Below are 22,705 nucleotides of genomic sequence, written 5' to 3'. Positions count from 1 at the left end.
TCTTCTGGGATCCCAATTATTCTAATATTGTTTTGGCTTATGGTATCACTTATAATTCAAATTCTCCCCTTGTGGTCCAGTAGTTCTTTGTTTCTCTTTTTTTCAGTTTCTTTACTCTCCATCATTTGGTCTTCTATATCACTAATTCTCTCTTCTGCCTCATTTATCCTAGCACTAAGAGCCTCCATTTTTTTATTGCACCTCATTAATAGCTTTTCATATTTCAACTTGGTTAGATTTTAGTTCTTTTATTTTTCCAGAAAGGGATTTTTTTTTTTTCTCTAGAATGGGATTCTCTAATATCTTCCATGCTTTTTTCAAACCCAACTAGCACCTTGATAATCGTTGTTCTGAACTCTAGTTTTGACATGTTACTAATGTCCGTATTGATTAGGCCCCTTGCCACCAGTACTGCCTCTTGTTATTTATTTATTATTATTATTTTTGTGATGAGTTTTTCAGCCTTGTCATTTCATCCTGATAAGAATAGATGAATGAGAAAACAAAGTACTAAAAGGGTAGTAGCATCCCCAGAAAAATACACACTAACCAAATCAGAAGAGGCCCAGAACTGGGGGGAGAAGAAAGGAGGGGGGAAAATCTCTATATATTAAAGTCATGAGTGGAACAGGGCCACACACTTGATTTTGGGTGTATTTTGGTCAGTTAGAAGAAACCATCTTCCAAATTTTAAAGGAAGAAAAACTTATATATACACAAAAATAAGGGTAAATATGAAGAAGGGATGGAAAATGACTGTAAAGATGAAAATAAAAAAGAGATTCTAGAAAAGCAATTGATAATATAAGAAGTTGGTTGAAAAAAGAAAATAAAAAGAGAGAAGAATGTGATTGAGCTGGAGATTAAAACAAAGCCATGCACTAGATTTAGGGTATATTTTGATCTATTAGAAGAAACTTTATCCCAAAATTTTAAAGAAAGAAAAACGTATATGTATACAAAAAATAATGTCAAATACAATGAAGGGGTAGAATATAAATATAAAATGAAAATTTTAAAAAAATAAAGTTATTGTTAAAGTAATTAAAAATGTTAAAATAGGAGGAAGGAAAATCTTTAAAAAATAGAGTAAGAAAAAAATAAAATTTAAAAGATTTAACTTGGGGCGCCTGGGTGGCTCAGTGGTTTAAGCCGCTGCCTTCGGCTCGGGTCATGATCTCAGGGTCCTGGGATCGAGTCCCACATCGGGCTCTCTGCTTGGCAGGGAGCCTGCTTCCCTCACTCACTCTCTCTGCCTGCCTCTCTGCCTACTTGTGATCTCTCTCTCTCTGTCAAATAAATAAATAAAATCTTTAAAAGATTTAACTTTGCAAGACTAAAGAATCATGGGAAAAGCCATGAATTCTATGTGTTGTATTCCTGTAGTTCTGCAGTTTTGCAGTTCTCATTGATAGGTGAACTTGGCCTTGGCTGGATGTTCTTGTTGATCTTCTGGGGGAGGGACCTGTTATACTGATTCTGAAATGTCTTTGTTGGAGGTGGAATTGCACCACCCTTGCCAGGGGCCAGGCTAATTGGGCCGGTTCAGAGAGAGAATCTGCTCGGTTCACTCTTGTTAGCTTTTGTTCCATGAACACTCTCTGTACAGCTTTGGAGGAGGAGAATGAAGATGGCAGGCTCCCAATCTCCAGCCCAGAGGAGCTGAGAACTCAGGCCCCCACTCATCAGTTCACCCTCAGAGAAAGGAAGTCAGTCACTCTCATCTCCCTAATCTCTGGCTGCACTCTGTGCTCACCCAGACCATGACCTAGCATTTCTATCTCTGGTGCATGGCCCCGTTTGGAGTCTCCAAACCCAGCATATTCCTGCAGTGTGCTCCCATGCTGCTCCTCCTAGAGGAGGAAGGAGGGGATCTCTCCAGATCTGCCACTTGTGGGGTCCCTGCTCAAAGCATAGTGGCCTAAATGTGCCTTGGATCACTGTTTAAGGTAACCATGAGCTGAGAGCTCACTCCTTGGCTCTGTCTCTGCAGTCACCTTCCCCACTCTGATACCTGGGAACCTCTGCCACACTCAGGCATCCCAGGTCTTTCTGTGACCCCATGTGTCCTGAGACCACATGTCCCCACAAGAGCTCCTACCCCCACTTAGCTTCTTGAGCAATGTCCCTCGGTGGAGCAGACTTCTAAATGTTCCTGTTTTGTGCTCTGCTGATCTACCACTTGCCAGGAGCCGGCCCCTACCCCCATGGTCTCTCTTCCCATATATTGCCTCAGATTCACTTCTCCACACATCCTACCTTCCAGAAAGTGTTCGATTTTCTGTTCCTAGAATTGCTGCTCTTCTTCTCTTCAATTTCCTGTTGAGTTTGTAGGTGTTCAGAGTGGTTTGATAATTACCTAGCTGAACTCCTCGGACCTGGTGATATTTAAATCTCCTACTCCTCCACCATCTTGCTCTCTCTGGAGAAATTATATGATTCTGCATCTTTTCCTATGGGAACTCTTTAAAAACTTGTTTTTCTCTTTATTTTATAGATATTGGTCTTTCACATTTTTCTATCTGTATTGGGGTAGTTTTGGTAAGTTGAAGACCCTGAATTTTTTGATATCTAGAATCATGTCTTTTTTATTTCATTTCCTGAGAACTTAACATGGAGTTACTGAAAAATGAGAACATTTTCAATAATTGCATATGGTGTATTTGTTACACCAGTAGCTGATCAGAGAAGCTCCTGGGCCCATACCACCACCAGATCTTCAACTTTGTAATGGAGTGATCATGAGATCTAAAAGTGCACATGGCCAAAAATTAGAGAAGTTGAAGGAGGAAGTATTCCATCTGGAGGAGCAGCTGGCTTGACTTGACTGCCCTTTGTTAACAACTTAAGTCAGAAGATAAGTGGAAACATTTGTGATCTCCATATAGCACTACGATCATGAAATAGATGTTTGATATGTCACTTCCACCTTCCAAATTCCATGTAAAATATCCCTCTCAATCACAGAATCTAAGAAAACCAAAAGAACATACTGAAAGTCACTGACATGTCTTTAGGGGTTTCCCATGAAATGGTCTAAGCAGATAAACTTATAGTAAAGTATATGGAGAGCAAACTACAGATATTTTCTGAAAGCAGTCAGTATTTTAGAGACCACTGGTTTAATGGGGGACTATAGAAAATTATCTGACATCCCAGAAAAGAGTCTAACCTGATTGATAAGACGGAGACCAAAATAAAACACAAAATAATACAACTAAACACACACACACACACACACACACACACACACACACACACACACTACTTGGAGAAACAATGTACACAGAGAGAAAAAAAAATTTTCAAAAAAGAAACTATATTATAGTTAATATTCTTAGGGATATTAGAGATATATTGTATCAGTGAATCAAGAATAGCATGCTATTGGGGTGCCTGGGTGACTCAGTTGGCTAAGTGTCTTCTTTCTGTTCAGGTCATGATTCTGGAGTACTGGGATCAAGCCCTGCATCAGCCTCCCAGCTAAGAGGGGAGCTTGCTTCACCCTCTGCTCCTCCCTCACTCTTGTGCACCCCCAAATAAATTGACATTCAGTTAATATTAAATAAATTGTGGTATATCCATATCATGGTAAACCACTAAGAAATTAAACTATTGATACATGAAATGTCTTGAGTGTATTTCAAGAAAATTGTGCTGAGTGAGAAAACCAGTTATTTTTTTCTTTCTTTTAGAGAGAGAGGGAGATAGGAAGGGAATGGGGGTTGTGGGGGGGGGGGCAGCAGAACAAGAAGGAGAGAGAGAAACCTAAGCTGGTTCCATGCACAATTCAAAGCCTGATTCAGAGCTGGATCTCATGACCCTGAGATCATAACCTGAGCTGAAATAAAGAGTTGGATGCTTAACCAACTGAGCTACTCAGGTCCCCTTAGAAAGCCATTTTCAAGAGGAAATACCTGGTGGAGCTCCTGGGTAATAAATAAGTAAATCTTAAAAAAAGGGGGGAGGAGAGAAATGACTGGCACGATGGTGGTATGACCAGGGAGACAGCTGTACACCAGATGGAAACCAAACCATTCATATTGTATCAGGTCAGAAAAATCCAGAAGATAATTTTTCAAAGAGATTGAAATCCATAGAATACCTGAAATGCCCAAATATTCAAAGAAAATTTTTATTATGACATACATTTTCAAACACATGCACAAAATGATAGAATAGTATAGTTGTTCTCTTTGTACCTTTCCCTCAGTTACAACATTTATTGATATGCTGTGATTTTTGTTGTTACTATTCCCCTCATTTCTTTTGTTTTTTAAGATGAAGAAATGCATTTTCTTTTTTTAAATTTTAATTCCAGTATAGTAGACAAAGAGTGTCGTGTTAGTAATTAGATTCAGGTATACAATATAGTGGTTTGACAATTCATTACATTACTCAGTACTCATCACAATAAGTGTACTCTTAATCCCCTTCATCTATTTCACCCATTCCTTCAGCTGCCTCCCCTCTGGTAACCAGCAGTTTGTTCTCTATATCATTAAGAGTCTGTTTTTTGAGTTGTCTCTTTTTTTCTTTGTTCATTTGCTGTTGTTGTTATTACTTTTTCTTAAATTACACATATGAATGAAATCATATGGTATTTGTCCTTCTCTGACTGACTTATTTCACTTTTAGCATTATATTCTCTACAGCCACCCATGCTGTTATAAGTGGTACAATTTCATTCTTTTTCATGGTGAAATAATATTCCCCTGTGTATATATACTACATCTTCTTTATCCATTCATCCACTAATGGACAATTGGATGGGTTCTATACTTTGGCTACTGTAAATAATGCTACAATAAACATAGGGGTGCATATATCTTTTCAAAATTGTGTTTTACTATTCTTTGGGTAAATACCCAGTGGAATTATTGGATCATATGATAGTTTTATTTTTAATTTTCTGAGGAAATTCCATACTGTTTTTTCCATACTGGCTGTATCAGTTTGCATTCCCACAAACAGTGCATGAGGGTTCCTTTTTCTCTACATTATCACCAATATTTGTTGTTTTATGTATTTTTTATTTTAGCCATCCTGATGGGTGTGAGGTGATATCTCACTATAGTTTTGATTTTCATTTCCTGATAATTACTGATATTGAGCATCTTTTCATGTGTCTACTGGCAATCTCTGTCTTCTTTGGTGAAATGTCTTTTTATGTCTTCTGCCCATTTTTAATTGAATTATTTGGTTTTATCAGATAAATCATTTGCAAATATCTTCTCCCATTTGGTAGACTGTCTTTTAGGTTTGTTGATCATTTTCTCTGCTGCACAGAGACTTTTAATTTTGATGTAGTCCCAATACTTTATTCATACTTTTGTTTCCTTTACCTCAGGAGACAATCTAGAAATTTTTTGCTATAGCCCATGTTAGAGAATTTATGGCCTGTGCTCTCTTACAGAATTTTTATGGTTTCAGGTCACATTTAGGTCTTTAATCCACTCTGAGCTTATTTTTGTGTATAATGTAAGAAATTGTTCCATATTTCATTATTTCGGATGTAGCTGTTCAGTTTTCCCAATGCTATTTTTTTTTTTGTAGAGAATTTTCCCATTTTATATTCTTGCCTCATTTGTCAAAGATTAATTAATGATATAATCTTGGTTATATTTCTGAACTCTGTTCTATTCCATTGGTCTATGTGTCTGTTTTTGTGCTGGTACCATAGTTGTTTTGATTACTACACTGTTGTAGTATATCTTGAATCTGGGATTGTGATACTTAGAGTTTTGTTCTATTTCAAGATTGCTTTGGCTATTTCAGGGTTTTTGTGGTTTCATACAAATATTAGGATTGTTTATTCTAGTTCTGTGAAAAATGTTGTTGGTATTTTGATAGAGACTGAATTAAATCTGTAGATTGCTGTGGGTAGTATGGACATTTTAACAATATTTTTTCTAATCCATAAGCATTGAATATCTTTGTATTTGTGCAATCTTTAATTTCTTTCATTCATTTTTTATATTTTTCATAGTACAGGCCTTTTACCTCTTTGGTTAAATTTATTCCTAGATATTTTATTATTTTGGTGAAATTATAAATGGGATTATTTTTTAAATTTCTCTTTCTGCTCCTTCATTATTAGTGTATAGGAATGCAACAGATTTCTGTGTATTGATTTTGTATCCTGTGACCTTACTAAATTTACTTGTCAGTTCTAGCAGTTTTTAGGTGAAGTCTTTAAGGTTTTCTATATATAGTATCATGTTCTCTGCAAGTAGTGAAATTTTACTTCTTCCTTAATAATTTAGATACTTTTAATTTCTTTTTCTTGTCTGATTGCTATGGTTATGTTAAATAAAGTGGTGAACGTGGACATTCTTGTCTTGTTCCTGATCTTAGGAGAAAACTCTCACGTTTTCCCCATTAGGCATGATATTAGCTGTTGATTTTTTACATATAGACTTTAGTATGTTGAGGTATATTCCCTCTAAACATACTTTGTTAGTTTTTTTGTTGTTCTTGTTTTTGTTTCGTTTCTGTTTTTTAGAGAAAGAGAGAGTGTGTGTGAGCAGGTGGGGAGGGGCAGAGAGAGAGGGAGAGAGAGAATCTCAAGCAGACTCGATGTCAGTGCAAAGCCAGGCATGGGACTCAATCTCACAAACCTGAGATTATGACTTACCCTGAAATCAAGAGGTGTAGGCTCAACCAGTTAAGCCACTCACATACCCCAAAATTATGCTCTTGTGATTTTTTGTTTGTTTGTTTGTTTATTTGTTTGTTTTTGGTGGGTATTGCATGCTTTTTCTGCATCTATTGAAAATATCATATAATTTTTAATCCTTTCTTTTAATTGATATGATATGATTGATTTGCAACATTGAAACACTCTTGCATCCCAGGAATAAATCCCACTTGATCATGGTGAATGATTTTTTTTAATGTAATATTAGATTCAGTTTGCTAATATTTTGCTGGGAATTTTTGCATCTAGGTTCATCAGTGATATTGGCCTATTTATTTATTTATGTCTTTATTGTTTTGGAATCAGGGCAATGGCGACTTCATAGAATGCATTTCAAAGACTTCCTCTTCTCTTTTTGGAATAGTTTAATAAAAATGGGTATTAATAATTCTTTAAGTGTTTGATTGATTTGCCTTTTAAGCCATCTGGTCCTGGACTTCTGTTGCAAGTTCTTCAATAACGGATTCAGTTTCATTGCTGGTCAGCATTCTGTTCAAATTCTCTTTCTATTCCTCATTCAGTTTTGGAGAGTTATATGTTACTAGGAGTTTTTCCATTTATTCTAGGTTGTCCAATTTGTTGGCATATAATTTTTCATGATATTTTCTAATGATCCTTTAAATCCCAGTGGTGTTGGTTGTTATTTCTCCTCTTTCATTTATGATTTTCCTTATTTGAGTCCTCTTTCTTTCTCTTTTTATAAGTCTCACTGAAGGTTTATCAATTGTGTGGATCTTTTCAAAGAACTAATTCCTGGTTTCATTGATCTGTTCTACTTTTTCTTTGTTTGTTTCTACTTTGTTTATCTCTGCTTAATCTTTATTATTTTCTTCCTTCTAGTGGTTTGGGGTTTTGGTTGTTCTTTTTCTAGTTCCTTTAGATTTAAGGAGAGGTCATTTATTTGAGATTTTTCTTGCTTTTTGAGGCATGCTTGTATTGCTATAAACTTCCCTGTTAGACCAACTTTTGCTGTATCCCAAAGATTTTGAAACATTGTGTTTTCATTTTCATTTGTCTTCATGTATTTCTTGATTTCCTCTTAGATTTCTTGGTTGACCCATTCATTGTTTAGTAGAACCTTATTTAACTTCCATCTATTTACCCCCACCCCCAGCCCCAGCAGGTTTTTTTCTTGTGTTTGGTTTCTAATTTCATAGCATTGCAGTTGGAAAAGATGTGACTTAAAACTTTTTAAATTTGTTGAAACTTGTTTTATGGCCTAATATGTTATCTATTCTGGAGAATGTTCCATGTGCACTTGAGAAGAATTTGTATGAATATGCTATTTTAGCATGGAATGTTCTGCATATATCTGTTAGATCCATCTGGTCCAATGTGTCATTCAAAATGATTGTTCCCTTGTTGATTTTCTGTTTGAATGATCTATCCATTGATGTAAGTGGGGTGTTAACGTCGCCTACTATTATTGTATAATTATCAGTTCCCTCCTTTAATAGTTCTTTTTGTATTTGGATACTCTCATGTTGGATGCATAAGTATTTACAATTTTTCTATCTTGTTGGATTTTTCTCTTTTTGATCATATAGTGTCCTCTTTCATTTCTTCTCACAGTCTTTGTTTTAAAGTCATCTTGTTTAATATGAGAATTGCTACCATGGCTTTCTTTTCACTTTGTTTTAGATGATAAATATTTTTCCATCCCTTCATTTCAGTCTGCATGGGTCTTTAGATTAGAAATGAGTCTTTTATTGGTAGCATATAGATGGGTCTTCCTTTTCTATTATGAGGCATTTTAAAGACAAATTGTGTACTGATGATTTCATTACAACTACCCTAGTACATATTTCTAAGAAAGAAAACCTTTTTATTAGTTGTAGCAAAACCGTACTACCATTATCATACCCATATCATACCCAACCAAAATTAAAAATAATTGCTCCAAATTTGATTTTACTTTTTCTGCTTATCTCCCCCCCCCCCCCGCTTTGGTAAGCCCACATGTAGTGTTTGATTGGTCTGTCTCTTGCACCCCTATCTCCTCTTTACTATTTTTTTTTTTTTTTAAGAAACTGAGTCATATGGTCCCACATTCTGGATTTAGCTAATTGCATCCTCGGAGTGTGGGTAAACATATTTCTTTACCTCTTTCTGTAAATTATAGTTTAAATCTGAGGGTTTGATTAGATCAGCTTCAAATTTTTGACAAGTCTTATGTGGTGCTGTGTGTTTCTGATTATATCACATTAGGGACACCTTAGTAATCACTTTAGAGAATGTTGAAATTAATCTGTGAGTTTGGGTATTGTTAATTTAATCCATCCACTAAAAAGTCCTCTGTCAACTTATATTTTTTATGGAATATTAAGTTATCGTCAAATATATTCCATACAAGAAAGGAAGGATATGATCTATACTTTTTCCAATTTTTAGAATAGGACTTTATTCTCAAAAATCCTTCAAAGGTGACCAATGGACTTACACAGATAGATCAATGATAGATAGATAGATAGAAGAAAAAGAGTAGATTGTATATCTTCAATGTAGTCATTAATCTTTTTGATTCTCAAATTCTTCCATCAAATTGGCTCCTGTGTTATTTTTGACATACTCTAATTTTGATAACTTTCTTATTTTCAAACAAACAAGACATTTTAATCTCATTCCACCCAGACATAAACTCAGTAAAACCCTTCTTCATTTTAGTGGGAAATGTGTTGAGAGACCACAGTCTGTGCATTAGGGTGCCTCTAGTACTTTCAGTGGTCCAAATGTGAAAATACATCATTAAAACAATTAAATAATGAGTTCATACTGATACTACCAACTCAAATTAAAATTTCAGAATTATATATTTTTTACATTTATATTTTTATTTTTATGGTAAAAATTTAGCTTCTGTTGTCATTAACAACATAATTAGCTATTAATTGTTCTTGATACATACAATAGTTTATTAAATCAATACTGATATTATTTAAAAGAAAGCTGTTTAGTATATTTGAATACTTTTGTTATTTTTTCTGATAGATATATCCTACTGTTTCCTAGTAGTCAAATTACTGCTTTCTATATGTTTAAATTTGTGAGTTTATAATAAAACTATAAGTATTTTCATTTGTAGCTTGTGGAGGATACCAGGGAAAAACTTCAGTATTTTGAAACAGATGAATTAAAGAGGAAGCATCAGATATCACTCTTGCTTTATTCATACAATTTTGTAATTTATGGTATACGAATAACTGCTGAGGAATGTTTCATTTTTACAAAATTTTCCCACTAATAAAATTATAGAACTAGATCAGCAGCTTACCAACTGGCATGTTTTGAGGCAAAGTCCTTATGTTTTATGAGTATATTTGTAGTATTTATAAGTGGGGATGTTCATTACCTGGTTTTGCCCTCAGGTATATCCCCATAACTGAACCAAATTTCAGGAAAAAATATAATAAGAATGAGAGGCTAACTAAGGTAGTAATAAGTCTCCAAATATTAATGCCTTAGTAAAATAAAAGGGCTTTTTAAAATTTGCATTACATGGCCATGTGATCCTGTTCTGTGAAGTTAAACCTTATACAGTCCACCTCTATTGTTCTGTTTCCTTATAGGCTGTTGTGATGCTCTATATGGATTCTGGTTAGCTAAGTGATTTGCTTTGGTCAAAGTTGCATCAGCAAATATGCAATCAGAGGCCTGACAATCACTCACCCTCTTGTTGATCTTGGAGCCTTTATTTATGGGAATTTGCTTTTGAGAGTATGAAAGACTACACAGTGAGAACAAGCCCCTAACAGCTAAGGTCAGACGAATGGGCAGGGCTCAAAAGACATTCTGCGCCTGGCCAGGAACTGCCCAGATTAGCTAAGACCTCTAGAATCCTGGAATAATTATTGTTTTAAATCAGTTTTGGAGTCTTGTTATTTGCCAATGGATAACTGATATACTGAGAATATAGACAGAGCAAGATTAGCCAAATATAATAATGTGATAATATCAGGTTCATTTTATTACTCTCCATTTTTTTTTAAATTTGTTTATTTGACAGACAGAGATCACAAGTAGGCAGAGAGGCAGGCAGAGAGAGGAGGAAGCAGGCTCCCCACCAAGCAGAGAGCCCGATGTGGGACTCGATCCCAGGACCCTGGGATCATGACCTGAGCCAAAGGCAGAGGCTTCAACCCACTGAACCAGCCAGGCGTCCCTACTATGCATTCGTTACTGAGTTTCAAACATTCTGTAATAAAAACTTACAAATAAACTACTAAATGTCAGTATCATTTGAAATAATTTTTAGTTAATTTGTTTTAATTTCCTTTCAATGTTTAGGAATTGCTTTTTATTATATTTGATCTTTTAAAAATTATTTAAAATATTTGGGTCTTTTTTCCAAGGTTTTTTAAATTTAATTTTATTTTTGTGTGTGTGTTCCAAAATTCATTGTTCATGCACCTCATCCAGTGCTCCATGCAATATGTGCCCTACTTAATACCCACTACCAGGCTCACCCAACCCCCATCCAGCCTCCCCTCCAAAACCCTCAGTTTGTTTCTCAGAGTCCACAGTATCTCATGGTTTGTCTCCCCCTCCAATTTTCCCCAACTCCCTTCTCCTCTTCATCTCCCAATGTCCTCCATGTTACTTCCTATGTTCCACAAGTAAGTGAAACCATATGATAATTGACTCTCTTTGCTTGACTTATTTCACTCAGCATCATCTCCTCCAGTCCCATCCATGTTGATACAAAAGTTGGGTATTCATCCTTCCTGATGGAGGCGTAATCCTCCATTGTATATATGGACCATATCTTCTTTATCTATTCATCTGTTGAAGGGCATCTTGGTTCTTTCCACAGTTTGGTGACTGTGGCCATTGCTGCTATGAACATTGGGGTACAGATGGCCCTTCTTTTCACTGCATCTGTATCTTTGGGGTAAATACCCAGTAGTGCAGTTGCAGGGTCATAGGGAAGCTGTATTTTTAATTTCTTCGGGAATCTCCACACAGTTTTCCAAGGTGGCTGCACCAACTTGCATTCCCACCAACAGTGTAAGAGGGTTCCCCTTTCTCCACATCCTCTCCAACACTTGTTGTTTCCTGTCTTGCTGCTTTTGGCCATTCTAACTGGTGTAAGGTGGCATTTCAATGTGGTTTTGATTTGAATCTCCCTGATGGCTAATGATGATGAGCATTATTTCATGTGTCTGTTAGCCATTTGTATGTCTTCTTTGGAGAAGTGTCTGTTCATGCTTTCTGCCCATTTTTTGATGTGATTATCTGTTTTGTGTGTGTTGAGTTTAAGGAGTTCTTTATAGATCTTGGATATCAGCCCTTTGTCTGTAGTGCCATTTACTGATATCTTCTCCCATTCTGTGGGTTGCCTCTTTGTTTTTTGTTGACCTTTTCCTTTGTTGTGCAGAAACTTTTGATCTTGATGAATTCCCAAAAGTTCATTTTCACTTTTGTTTCCTTTGCCTTTGGGGACATGTCTTGAATGAAGCTGCTGTGGCCAATGTTGAAGGGGTTACTCCTTATGTTCTCCTTTCGGATCTTGATTGATTCCTGCTTCATGTTGAGATCTTTTATCCATTTTGAGTTTATCTCTGTGTATGGTGTAAGAAAATAGTTGCATTTCATTCTTCTATACATAGCTGTCCAATTTTCCAGCACCATTTATTGAAGAGACTCTTTTTTCCACTGTATATTTTTTCCTGCCTTGTCGAAGATTATTTGACCATAGAGTTGCGGATCAGTAACTGGGCTCTCTACTCTGTTCCACTGGTCTGTGTGTCTGTTTTTGTGCTAGCACCATGCTGTCTTGGTGATCACAGCTTTGTAGTAAAGCTTGTTATCAAGCAAAGTGATGCCCCCAGTTTTGTTTTTCTTTTTCAACATTCCCTTAGCAATTTGGGGTCTCTTCTGGTTCCATACAAGTTTTAGGATTGTTTGTCCCAGCTCTTTGAAAAATGCTGGTGGAATTTTGATCAGGATGGCATTGAAAGTATAGATTGCTCTAGGCAATGTAGACATTTTAGCAATGTTTTTTTCTTCTGATCTATAAGCATAGAATGTTCTTCCATCATTTTGTGTCTTCTTCAATTTCTTTCATGAGTGTTCTGTAGTTCCTTGAGTATAGATCCTTTACCTCTTTGGTTAGGTTTATTCCCAGATATCTTATGGTTCCTGGTGCCATAGTAAATGGAATCGATTGTCTCATTTCCCTTTCTGTATTTTCATTGTTAGTGTATAAGAAAGCAACTGATTTCTGTACATTGATTTTGTATCCTGGCACATTACTGAATTGTTATATGAGTTATAGTAGTTTCAGGGTGGAGTCTTTTGGGTTTTCGATATAAAGTTTCATGTAGTCTGTGAAGAGAGAGAGTTTGACTTCTTCTTTGCCAATTTGAATACCTTTTATTTCTCTTTGTTGTCTGATTGTTTTTGCTAGGACTTCTAGTACTATGTTGAACAATAGTGGCAAGAGTAGACATCCTTGTCGTGTTCCTGATCTCAAGGGGAAAGCTGTCAGCTTTTCCCCATTGAGGATGATATTCACTGTGGGTTTTTCATAGATAGATTTTATGAAGTTGAGGAATGTTCCCTCGATCCCTACTTTGAGGTGTTTTAATCAGGAATGGATGCTGTATCTTGTCAAATGCTTTTTCTGCATCAATTGAGAGGACCATGTGGTCCTTCTCTCTTCTCTTGCTGATTTTTTCTATCACATTGATTGATTTATGAATGTTGAACCACCCTTGCATCACATGGATAAATCCCACCTTGTCATGGTGGATAATCTTTTTAATGTACTGTTGGATCCTATTAGCTAGGATCTTGTTGAGAATCTTGGCATCCATATTCATCAGGGATATAGGTCTGAAATTCTCTTTTTTGGTGGGGTCTTTGCCTGGTTTGGTGATCAGGGTAATGTTGGCTTCATAAAAAGAGTCTGGAGTTTTCCTTCTCTTTCTATTTTTTGAAACAGCTTTAGGAGAATAGGTATTATTTCTTCTTTGAATGTTGGTAGAATTCTCCAGGGAATTCATCAGTCCCTGGACTCTTGTATTTTGGGAGGTTTTTGATCACTGCTTTAATCTCATTACTAGATATTGGTCTATTCAGGATGTCAATTTCTTTCTGATTCAGTTTTGGAAGTTTCTATTTCCAGGAACGCATCCATTTCGTCTAGGTTGCTTGACTTATTGGCATATAACTTTTGATAGTAATTTCTAATGATTGTTTCTATTTCCTTGGTGTTAGTCATAATCTCTCCCTTTTCATTCATAATTTTATTAATTTTGGTCCTCTCTTCTTTCTTTCTGATTAGTTTGGCCAGCGATTTATCAATCTTATTGATTCTTTCAAAAAACCAGCTTCTAGTTTCATTGATGTGTTCTATTGTCTCTCTAGTTTCTATCTCATTGATCTCTGCTCTCATCTTGATTATTTCCCTTCTTGTTTGGGGGGTTGGCTTAATTTGTTGTTGATTCTCCAGTTCTTTCAGGTGTAAAGAGAGCTGGTGTTTTCTGGATTTTTCAATTTTGTTGAGTGAGGTTTGTATAGCTATGTATTTCCCCCTTAGGACTGCCTTTGCCATATCCCATAAGTTTTGGACTGATGTGTCTTCATTCTCATTGGTTTCCATGAATTGTTTAAGTTCTTCTTTGACTTCCTGGTTGATCCAAACATTCTTAAGCAGGGTGCTCTTTAGCTTCTAAGTGTTCGAATTCTTTCCATACTTTTTCTTGTGGTTGAGTTCCAGTTTCAAAGCACTGTGGTCTGAGAATATGCAGGGAATAGCCTCAGTCTTATCATATCAGTTGAGCCCTGATTTGTGACCAAGTATGTGATCTATTCTGGAGAAAGTTCCTCGTGTGCTCAAGAAGAATGAGTATTCTATTGTTGTCGGGTGGAATGTTCTGTATGTATCTATGAGGTCCATCTAGTCCAATGTGTCATTCAATATTCTTGTTTCTTTATTGATTTTCTGCTTGGATGATCTGTCTATTATTGAAAGTGGCATGTTATGATCCCCTACTATTAATGTATTCATATCAATACTCTTTATCTTGATTAACAGTTGTCTTATGTATTTGGCTGCTCCCGTATTGGGGGCATAAATATTTACAACTGTTAGATCTTGGTGTATAGAGACTTTGAGAATGATATAGTGTCCTTCTTTATCTCTGACTACAGTTTTTAGTTTAAAATCCAATTTATCTGATATAAGAATTACTACCCCAGCTTTCTCTTGAGGCCCATTGGCATGAAATATGCTTCTCCATCCCTTCACTTTCAGTCTGGATGTATCTTTAGGTTCCAAATGGGTCTCTTGTAGACAGCATATGGATGGGGCCTGTCATTTTATCCAATCTGCAACCCTGCATTGTTTTATGGGAGTGTATTAGCCATTCACATAGAAAGTGATTATTGAAATACGTGTTTTTATTGATATCATGTTGCCTGTGAAGTCCTTGTTTCTATAGATTGTCTCTGTAAATTTCTGTTCTATGCCACTCTTGGATTCTTTCTTCTTTTACAGAACCCTCCTTAATATTTCTTGTATTGCCAGCTTGGTGGTCACATACTCTTAAACCTTGCTAGTTTTGGAAGCTCTTTATCTCACCATCCATTTCGAATGTCAGCCTTGCTTTACAAAGTAATCTTGGCTGCATGTTCTTCTCATTTAGTGCCCTGAATGTGTCTTGCCAGCCCTTTCTGGCTTGCCAGTTTTCTGTGGACAGGTTTGACATTATTCTGATGGACCTTCCTCTGTACTTAAGGAATCTCTTCCCCCTAGCTGCGCTTAAGACCTCCTGTCTGAAATTATCATTCATGAATTTCACAATTAAGTGTCTGGATGTGCAAAAAACAGATCTGGGGTCCAGATCTCAGGGTTTTGCAGGTTGCTGCCAGCCCCAGAGATCCCAACCAGAGATAGTGCACTGAGTTTTTCAAGCCTGGGCTGGGAGTGTTCAGACTCTCACCAGGTCCTAGAGACCACTGGCTAGCGCCCACACGGAGTTCTCTTAGGCATAGGTGGGGAGCGTGGTTCAGACCCGAGTCAAGCAGTGCACATTCAGAATGCAAAAGGCTGTGGTTTTAGAGAGCACTGGCTGGTGTCCACACCAGAGTCCATAGTGTGCGCTTGCACGAGTGTGCCTACCTGAGTGGTGGTGCAAGCAGCGGAAAGCCGGGGGCTCAGGGACCACTGCCTGGAGGTTTCACTGCACTCTCTGGCATGGGTGGTTGCCAGTGGTGGCCATCCTCGGTCCATGGGCTTGGGCTCATGCCTGTGACCGCCCAATTCCACCAGTTGTCCCTTAAGATCTTTTGCTCTTTTTGAGTGCTTTTAATAAGACTCCAAGTTAATCGTGGTCCCCAATCACAGAGCACTCTTGTTTTTTTTGGGGGGGGGGTATTACTTTCCAGTGGGTCACTTCTGGTGGCTCCCTCCCCCTTCTGTCTATTGTCTGATATCAGTCCGATCGTTCCCACTCTGCTTTATCTCTCCACTGATGTCTTTTGCCCGCTTTGAGATCCAGAAGTGTATAATCCTACATCTCAGGCTGATTTCATGGGTGTTCAGAGTGTTCTGGTAGATAATTAGCTCACTTTAGGGCATGAGTTGAAACAGAATCTCCTACTTCTCCACCATCTTGCCCCTCCTTCTCCAAAATTTAAAATATAAATATCCAGAAAGTTTTAACTTTCATCTCTGTCCCTTTTCCCCCATTCTTCCTTTCTCTCCTTAGGTATCCATCTATATTAGTTGTTACATGAATATTTTGGGAGGCATTTTAGAGATTTGGTAGTGAATTAGGAGTTAAATTTATGACCAATACAGAGACAACTAGACAAATGGGAGAATAAGGCAGTTATTAATTATGAGAAAAATTACATTTGTTTCATAAAAGGAAAATTAATCACATTGTAAGATTTATTATTTGTTAGTGGCTTGTATGTTGTCACATCACTGTAAACAGTATCCACTGATCAAACTAAAATTATAATGCAACTATATTGGAGGTATGGGGGATAGAAATTTCTTTGAATGTGGGGGGTTAAGTAAAAGCCAAATTATTATCTTTGTGTTGGTAAATAAAACAATAATCTATATAAATGAAAAAAAAATCAAGAAGTAGCAGTTTGGACATGCTATTCAGAGATACAAATAGTTAATACCAAAAGAATGAACTAAGAACTAAAAGTCATCATCTTTGCAGAAGGTAGTAGGACTTGTTGGTTTTTCATAAGGATCCTTGAGATTATCTTGAGTATCTCTTTGAATCCTTACTAGGTGTATGAGGTAGGCTCTTTTTTATACTTATAGCCCCATGAGAAAATTAATTATTTGAGAGTTTATTAACTATGTATTGCTACATAATGACTTATAACAAAACTTGGCATCCGAAAACAACATATTATTACCTCATATTTTCCCTGGGTCCTTGAAACTTAGCTGGGTGGTTCTGGCTCAGTCTCTCATGGAGTTGCAATTAAGACGTTAGCTAACACTGCAGTCATGTTGGTGTTTGACTGTGGCGGTCTGCTTCAGAGCTCACTCACATGACGTACCCAGAAGCCTCCAAGCTCATTCATGTGGACCTCTTCCTACAGCAGCCTCAGACCAGAGCAGTTGGCTTCTCTGACAACAAGTGATTTAGCAGCACTCAAGATGGAGGCCGCAGCCTTTTTAAAATCTAGTCTTGGAAATGACATCTATTAACTCTGTCATAATCTGTTAGAGGCACATCCATAAGTCTAGCCTACACTCAAGTTGAGGAACTTCAGGAACAAAATATGAATTCAAGATGAGTTATCTTAGAGGTTGTGTACCACAGGAGAAGTGGCTTCTCCCAGTTCCCATACGTGAGTGTAAGTGGTAGCCTGATTTCAGGGCTCATAGTTCTTAACCACTATGTAACCCCCACATTGTTGCCTGTGTGGTATTTCCCTGCATATGAAAGCAGCACCTCCTTTCACACCGTCACCATCTTGGAAATGAAAGGGTGGTGAGAGGGATAATGCACATAAAAGCTGACTCTCTTATGTATGGCACACACCCAGGTGTGTCAGGTTTGAGCAAACAGAAATGAGCTATATGTTATGCCCTGTATATGTGATGCAAACTATAGCCTCTGGTTCAGAAAGTGTGCATGACTGCAAGAGAGAATTACAGGAGTACACAGATAACCTTGAATTCACTCTAATTTATAAAAAAGTCAAACCCTCTCAAGCTTTAGAACTTTATTGGTAATGAATTATCTGCGGTACCCCTTATACTTGATTGTGACAAAGTGCGGCTTCATATTTCTGGGATGGGGCATTAGTCACAGGGGCATGTTGGCTAAGGTGAGGAGTTGGTGCTATATCTTTAAAGCTGTTGGGAGCCACTGAAGTGTTTTAAGCATGGGGGGATGACATAATTGGATATGTACTTGCTGCTCTGAGCTATACCATTTTGACTAAAACATCAGATGACATTCTACATTCTCATGCATGAGACAGCAGATGCCTCCTTTACACGTCACTGAATTCATTCATGTTACTGTAATGAGATTTATAAATTTCTCATATCTGCATATCGGTCAAAGTACCCTATCTCAAGGCACCCGTGTCTGTCTCTTTCTGTGCACATAGCCACCTGTGTGGCTATAGCCAGGCTGTGAGCTTTCTATGGCACAGAGTGATTGCCTCACTCATGGTCTGTTGTCAGGTGGCAACCATGCTATTGACACATATTAGGAACACAATGAATGTTGTTAAGTCAAAATAGACTCAACTTGGTTGGACACCTGCTCTGTTTTAGGTACTGTACTGAGCTCTGGATATAGAGAAGTAAGATAATGTCATTTTATTTTATTAATAAAAAAGTCATGACCATATATATTCATTCAGTTTTTCATCCATTCATCAAAGATTTTTGAACTTCTGTGAATGTGGCATTTTGCCAGGTGTTGGAACACAACATCACATGGCACAGGGCCACTGCTCTTACAGTTTCCGTGACCACTGTTGGGGACAGAACAGCGTATGATGATCCTAGCTCAGTACAGTCTGTGGGCACAGAGTAGGGGCTCATACATCAGCACAGAAAAGGGCCACAATTGAGGGAAGGGGAGACTTTTTGGAGGAACTAACCTCTGAGTGGTTCAGAAGAATGGATGCTAGGAGGAATGGATGTGTGACTCCATCAAGTATTGGGAGACTGGATTGCTAATATCTGGGTAGGGGGGAGTGGGAAATGAAGGCTATAGAAGGGGGTAAGTGATTAGTAGGAGTTACTGATCCTTCCAAAGTGATATCCAGAGCCAAGCAAAGCTTCATCTCTGCTGTCTTTGTGTCTTTTCAGCCCTCTATGAGCAATCCTGTGAGGTGTACAGGCACCAAGGGAACACAGCTGGTTTCTTCTACATCGACTCTGATGGCAGCGGGCCACTGGGACCTCTCCAAGTGTATTGCAACATCACAGGTAAGGATCAGAAACCCCACTCATACTTAACCTAGCTATGGGATGGTACACAGCAAAGGGAAGACAACAGGAAGGGGACATGCATAAATAAAAATTTAGAGAACCAATTTCTGTGGTGGGGGGGTGGTATTTAAGTAAGTAATAGACATTAACAGCTGGATTATCTTCATGAGAGAGGAAGACTTAATGGTTTTGATCACACTCTGTCAAATCAAGAATTAACTCTGAGGTATTTTCTTTAGAACTTGCCAAGGACATTTTCTCTCTTAAAACTCAAAAGCAGAAAGAAAAGAAAAACAACTAAACAAACAAAAAACAGAACTCAAAATCAATAGGGAACCCTGACTCAGGGAGTGGGAAAGTGTGATTCATGTCTGGCCCTGAGGATGGTGTGAATCCCATATGCTCTCTGAGCTTCAGCTGTTCATCAGTGAAATGGGAAAAGTAGTTCCTTCCTCCCAGAGTTGAAGATGAAACACAATCATGAGTATCAGAGGAATTGGCCAGGCTACTTATCCAATAGATGCTTAGTAAGAAAAGTGAGCTATTTGCATTTTCCTGGACACTCCTTTCTAAAGTGCACAAAGACATAGTAAGAATTAATTATTGCCTGGATTTAGAAACAATATACGATCACTAAATTATTCTGAAAAATAATTCCTCAAAGCCAAAACCTGATGTAATAGTTCCTTAAAAATACAGCAGTGCAAGTACCCTCTCCATTGTGAGTGTCATTAATTAGTACATACACATTTTTGTGTGTTTGTTTCAAGCACTGGCCTTTAGAAATGACAACAGAATCATGTAATAAAGCAGAAAAGTAGGGAGGGTATTAAGACTCATTGAGTCCTCAGGCCTCAGGCTTCCTTGCAACAAGGCAAGCACATTCACCAAGCTCCTTCTGTAGCCACAGGGTGCCCTGGGCACTGAGGACATGCAGAGAATTAAGACACAGCCACTCTCATTTGTGAGGTCGTAGTATCAGGGAAAATGTCATGCAATATCGCAGGTAGAAATGCAAGCAAAGCATTGCAAAACTGGTGATTACGGGCACTTACCGATTTATTCTTCTGGATACAAACAACCACACTTCTTCTGTAGAATATGCTAGTTACACAGAATTAGGTGCATTTCATTGCATTTCCTTAATAATTCATCTCTCCAAATTGCATGTGTGCTGGCTGCTTCTCAACTTCCCTATATCATAATTAGAAATTATGTTATGGTAAACTGTAGTGTTAACCTATGGGTGAAGAACTAGTTTTCTCTGTGTATCTTGAGTATTTTCAAGATGGAATTAATACACGGAACTCCAGTGATTCTTGTTAACAATTTAGACTTTCTATTTTAAGAAATTCAAATTCAGTAAATGCCCTGTTACCCACTTTGGGAGCTGAACTGAGATTTACAAATACCATCTTTTGCGCTCCTCACAACAAAAACCTGAGGTAGATATTTTTATCTCTATCTTACATAGAAAGAAAGAGAATATGAGATTTTCATGACTTGCTCAAAGTAATAAATACTGGAACTAATAGTCGAGACTCAGGAAGCAAACAAAACCTTCTGGTGCAGTAATAATTTATATCACTCAAAGATTAATTGGGTACTTTGTATTGCTTATGTTTTGCTTTTGTTATAAAATAAGTCAATATTAATTATAGAAAATTTAACAAAAAAAGCAAAATCTGAGGAGATTGTTAAAGTGACTGTTAAACCACAATCCACAGATTACTATTGTTATTTTATTGTATGGATTTCCTTGGGATTTTTTTTTTTCCTATGAATGTGTATGTGTGTTTCTTCTATGAGTGCATATATTTTTATTTATTTTTTAATGTGTTTTTTTAAGGTTTTATATATTTATTTATTTATTGGACAGAGAGAGAGAGAGAGAGATCACAAGTAGGCAGAGCAGCCTGCAGAGAGAGAGGAGGAAGCAGGCTCCCCGCCAAGCAGAGAGCCTGATGTGGGGCTTGATCCCTGGACCCTGAGATCATGACCTGAGCCAAAGGCAGAGGCTTAACCCACTGAGCCACCTAGGTGCCCCTATTTAAAGGTTAAAGCCTCTGCCTTCAGCTCAGGTCATGATCCCAGGGTCCTGGGATCGAGCCCCACATCGGGCTCTCTGCTCAGCGGGGAGCCTGCTTCCCTTCCTCTCTCTCTGCCTGCCTCTCTGCCTACTTGTGATCTCTGTCTGTCAAATAAATAAATAAAAATCTTTAAAAAATATATATATATTTTGAGATTAAAATATATACATTAAATTATTAAACTCTTCAAAATAATGTAAGCATAGTGACAAGGAGGGTATAATTGATACATAGGCGCTTCCTGCCTTTTTAAAAAGACTACCCTTCAGGCTTATGTATGATATTTTGTCCAGGAATGGCTAAAAAGGAATGCTTACTTGTATTTAAAGGTTGCTATTTTGCTGATGTGATACTGAAGGAATGGGGACCTTGGAATCGTGTCCTGGAGTTCATAGGCTTGATACTGCATGACTGGGGATTTCTTTTACATATGCTGTTTTGGTTTCATGTAGTTGTGGGACATTGGATTTGCTTTTGATTTGTTTTTGTTTTTCTAGAAGAACTATAAAAATAAAAACAAACCTTTGGTACAGGCTAAATTCCATAATTCTCATATTTAACTGACACCCATTTTAATACATAAACATCATGATGATCAAACACATATTTTTGTATTTATAATTTTTACTTGTTCTTAAATAGGAGTGACTTGTGACAACAGTGAAGATATAACAAAGTGACCCAGGGAAGAGAGAGAGGAGGGAGAGAGGGAATGGACAGTCGGAACTGAGGGAACAGAACAGTGTGCAGTGGGGTGGGAGGGTGACTTGTTCTGTGTTTAACTCCAGTTTCTGAAAACACAAAGTTGCTGTTCTCTGCACTTTTGAGCAACATTACTGGGGTAATCGCACAGAGAGTGTAAATGACACCGGAAGGCAGGGAACCTGGATTCTCTCTCTGCACCTCGTGCCAGTCAGCTGAGTGCCCCTGGCCTAGTTGCACATAAATAAGATCTGGAATCCTAAAATAAGGACCTGGGGCCAGGTGGTCTCACAGGCCTTCCTCATTTAGAATTCCCTTAGAGATCATTTGAGATTTGACAGAAAAGGGGATGTTTCAACCTTTTATCTGTACTGTCATTTGCAAATATCTTCTCCCATTCCGTGGGTTGCCTCTTTGTTTTGATGACTGTTTCTTTTGCTGTGCAGAAGCTTTTTATCTTGATGAAGTCCCAGAAGTTCATCTTTGCCTTTGTTTCCTTCGCCTTTGGAGACATATCTTGAAAGAAGTTGCTATGGCTGATATCAAAGAGGTTACTCCCTATGTTCTCCTCGAGGATTCTGATGGATTCCTGTCTCACGTTGAGGTCTTTTATCCATTTCGAGTTTATCTTTGTGTACGGTGTAAGAGAATGGTCAAGTTTCATTCTTCTACATATAGCTGTCCAGTTTTCCCAGCACCATTTATTGAAGAGACTGTCTTTTTTCCACTGGATATTTTTTCCTGTTTTGTCAAAGATTATTTGACCATAGAGTTGAG

General features: G+C 37.5%; 1 protein-coding gene across 1 annotated transcript in view; it reads left to right on the top strand.

Annotated features, from left to right (window-relative positions):
- The window catches only part of CNTNAP5 (contactin associated protein family member 5), an 811,336-nt gene that overhangs the window by 518,846 nt on the left and 269,785 nt on the right, over positions 1-22,705 (top strand). Inside the window, exon 12 of the mRNA XM_080798228.1 lies at positions 19,014-19,133. Within this exon, the coding sequence (XP_080654354.1) occupies positions 19,014-19,133 (120 nt within the window). The remainder of the gene's footprint in view (positions 1-19,013; positions 19,134-22,705) is intronic.

The sequence above is a fragment of the Martes martes genome (genome assembly GCF_963455335.1).
Source record: "Martes martes genome assembly, chromosome: 3".
NCBI lineage: Eukaryota > Metazoa > Chordata > Mammalia > Carnivora > Mustelidae > Martes > Martes martes.
Note: the sequence above shows the minus strand (reverse complement) of the source record. Positions and strands in the feature narration are given on the sequence as shown.